The sequence below is a fragment of the Octopus bimaculoides genome, chromosome 6 (genome assembly GCF_001194135.2).
Source record: "Octopus bimaculoides isolate UCB-OBI-ISO-001 chromosome 6, ASM119413v2, whole genome shotgun sequence".
In the NCBI taxonomy this organism is placed as follows: Eukaryota; Metazoa; Mollusca; class Cephalopoda; order Octopoda; family Octopodidae; genus Octopus; species Octopus bimaculoides.
In genome coordinates, this window is record NC_068986.1 from 12833056 (window position 1) to 12837103 (window position 4048).

General features: G+C 35.7%; 1 protein-coding gene across 1 annotated transcript in view; it reads left to right on the plus strand.

Annotated features, from left to right (window-relative positions):
- LOC106876457 (uncharacterized) overlaps nucleotides 1–4048 on the plus strand; it is a 10112-nt gene that overhangs the window by 2079 nt on the left and 3985 nt on the right. Inside the window, exons 2-3 of the mRNA XM_014925017.2 lie at nucleotides 1159–1331; nucleotides 3351–3476. Coding sequence (XP_014780503.1) covers nucleotides 1159–1331; nucleotides 3351–3476 — 299 coding nt within the window. The remainder of the gene's footprint in view (nucleotides 1–1158; nucleotides 1332–3350; nucleotides 3477–4048) is intronic.

The following is a 4048-nucleotide window of genomic DNA, read 5'->3' on the forward strand; positions in this document are numbered from 1 at the left end:
ATATATATATAAGAAATGGTGTAGATAATATCCAAAATTAAGAAACAATGTAGATAATATCCAGGCTACATATGTTTCAAAACTAGTAGAACCTCGGAACTGGTAATTACGTAAATGAGGAGTAATCTGTTAACTACTCGTTGGGCCAAAGATACCTTAAACAATATTAAAAACAAAAAGGCCCTGCGAATAGCTGGCGCATTCTCCCTCGTTCGGGCAGTTACAACTTCCGAGGTTCTGCTAGCAATGAAACATATGCAGCCTGGATTTTATTTGCTCCGTTCCTTAATTTTGAATTTATATTCTAAAACGCAGCAATCCCAGCAACTAACCTGGATTCCAAAAACAATGTCAGGAAGATGCACAGTGTGATAGCACATCTTTCATGCAAGTCTGATGAATTGCCACTCTATTGTCTAAAACAGCAAACATTATATAAATCACCACTTCGAATTTTTGCGTAAACTGCCGTTGCAAGCAGAGTTGCTACAGAAACAATTGTAAGGAATTACTAAAGATGTGTTAAAGAATTTGTTTGTTTTGTTAGTATTTGGATTATAATTTATTCTTCGACAAACCCATATTACTGGGTGACTGTCGTGAACCTAGTATTTTCTACACTTGAAGAATTCCGGCATTGGTCTCGAACCCGACAACATTGATAGCCCAGTATTTGGGTGGAATGCTTTTCTGGCAATACCCAACTTTTACACACACACACACACACACACACACACATGTTTGTATGTATGTATTAATTTATATTTATTGTTATACACTAACTGGCAAAAACGTTTACCATCCCAAGCATAACAATATCTCTGTGTGGGGGGGGGCGTGTGTGTGGATGTGAGTATAGGCTGGTGGCATTTGCTTGAATCTCTCTCCCACTCTATCTCTCTCTTTCTCTCACTCCTCTTTCTCTCTCTCTCTCTCTCGCTCTCTCTCCGTCATACACACACACATGCACACATTTACATTTTTACCATCAGATTCTCTCAGTGTAACTTATAGTTTACACCACATAAATTTACCGTTGGTGCTTTAATATAACTGACTGACGCAGCTGAACTATTTCTGTTATGAAAGATTAATAAAGTATTAATATTTCCTTGTTCCTTTCGTCATCTTCAAATTTATGCTATTTTTTTCATTTAGATTTGCAGTTTGTTTCTTTCGCACTATGTTTATTTGCGTGCATTACATTGGTTTGTGGACTACCAATAGAACCCTCAGAACCACCTATAAAATCAACAATAATTGATCTCAAGTTTGCGTTGACCACCGCGAAAATAGTATCGATTGCTGTAAACAATACCTTCAAAACTTATGTAAGTTTTCACTTAATTCTCTAAGATTTAGTAAATTCTTATTCCATCTTAATATGCGCGGTACGTAAGGCGGCGAGCTGGCAGAAACGTTAGCACGACGGGCGAAATGCTTGGCGGTATTTCGTCTACCGTTACGTTCTGAGTTCAAATTCCACCGAGGTCGATTTTGCCTTTCATCCTTTCGGGGTCGATAAATTAAGTACCAGTTAAACACTGGGGTCGATGTAATCGACTTAATCCCTCTGTCTGTCCTTGTTTGTCCCCTCTATGTTTAGCCCCTTGTGGGCAATAAAGAAATAAGAAACGTTAGCACGTCGGGCGAAATGTTTAGTGGCATTTCGTCTGTCTTTATGTTCTGAGTTCAAATTCCGCCGAGGTCGACTTTGCCTTTCATCCTTTCAGGGTCGATAAATTAAGTACCAGTTGCGTACCGGGGTCGATCTAATCGACTGGTGCCCTCACCAAAAATTTCGGGCCTTGTGCTTAGAACAGAAAAGAATATGCGCGGTACGTCAAAAAAACTGTCACATTTTACAATTTGACAATTGGATCAATAACAACTGCACGGAGCACACAAGTCCAAACCGTTGTGATAACTAAGAAACGAGTCATAAAACATTAGTTGTTATGTATTGAAGACATCCGTCAAGGTCAAAATTAACTTTCATTCCTCTGAGGTCGATAAAATCTCAGTATTGAGATAGATTTAAAAGGATTAACCCGATCCTGTGCATAATTATTGGTCCTCGCACCTAGAAATGATAGATGGAGCTGTAATAGTGTAATACATTTTCTATTTGGTTGCACCTGTGGAAATTTTAAAGCTTAATGAAAATTTTAAAGTTGGTGTATAGATGTAATTTTCCACACTGAATTTCATGAGATAATTCACTTTTCCCAGAAAAAAAAGCTTAAAAGACGTTACAGAGGTTTAAATTTTGATCATTTTTACCCAATCAAAAAACAAGATTTGAAAGCTGTCATTTTGTGCGTGACAGCACCAGTTGTCAACATTGCGAAGATAACAAGTGATTTAATATGAAACCGTAAACAAATGAAATACTCGCGGAATTCTGCTTTACCACGTCGTTTAGCCCCTCATAACTCTTATTTTGGTGGGATTTTCGAATTTATATTCTTCGCACGGAAATTCATACTATTATGCAAAAACAAAAAACAAAAACTTCTTGCATTAAGGCCTATTTAGCTGTTGTTTTTTTACATATCTCCCGATCGCCTCATACCTCATATTTTAAGCATTTAATAATCAAAAGATGATTGCGTGGCTTGATAGGACAGCAGCAGAGTGGTAAGGAGCTTGATAACAGCATGGCTTGTTACTATGGAAACAGCCACTTATATGTCTGTGGCTTTCGATTGGCTAAAATTACCCAAAATTTACAAACTTTAAAAGCTATTAACTCTTTAATTGTTGATTTATGACAAAATAAATTTCATGAAAATGATTACCACACAAAGCTGCACCAATACACCAAATATGAAATCAACTGGAACAAAAATTGAAGAAACTGAAAAGTGGTAGCCCAACTGAAAAGATCCTAATACACATTAAAGCGGCCTCATAAGAAAAGCGGGCATTGTTGTACAACAAAGGTTTCGCTTATTTTCATTGATTATCAAATACGTTTTGTTCTTTAAATTCTGAAAATATGAAATCACTCGCTTCTTGGAGGCACGTCACTCTTAACACAAATCATAGTGCCTACGTTTTAATAAAATCCAAAATGAATAAACTGATTATATCAAAATTGGTATTTACATACAACTAATCGTTTCGTAATATTTTAATTATTAGATTTATTTTAAATTAATGAAATCTTATTTGATTATTTTAGTATAGGAATGTAATCTTAGATTACTTTGTCGAATTTTTATATAAACTACGATCCTAACTACAAAACGACTTGCTAGAATCATACAGAAATCTCGGATTGTTTACGTACATACTAGACAATTTTACCCTTTATATATTTAAGACATTATTGTAATCTTCTACAGTGTCCATGGACAAACATAAATAGATGCCATCAACTTGCTGACTATTTCCGTAACAAACTGGTCGTTCCATTACCACAGTTGTCTCTTCAAGACAACATTACCAAAAACCAAACAGAATTGTTAAATGTAAGTAAAAACACCTTAACATTTAATTCGGATCTTCCTAAAATCTTTCTCACTGGTATTTTTTGTTTCTCTTTTAATTTTCTATACCAATATAATTTTACATGCTGATGACAAAAATTACATTCATTTTCAGTAGAAATAAATAAAATTTTTACATGCCCTTAAAATTTGAAATTTTAACCACTTGGAAACCAACATCGTTGACATACCAGAAATAACAATTCCCATGTGTTTACGTTAAAATTTTATCAATATGAAATCTTGAAAGGATATTGTTTTCTCTTGAATGGAAAGAATTGAATGAAAGAAAACGAAAACCATTATGGAGCTAAACAAAAATTAATAAAATACAATAAAAAATTATATGGCTGTGCAGTAAGAAACTTGCTTTGCAACCACATAGTTCCGGGTTCAGTCCCACTGCGTGGCACCTTGGGCAAGTATTTTCTAATATAGCTGTGGGCTGATCAGAGCCCTGTGAGTGGATTTGGTAGCCGGAAACTGAAAGAAGCTTGTCACCCAACTCCCACATACCCCACCCTACCCCTACCCTCACCTCCAACCCACACCGC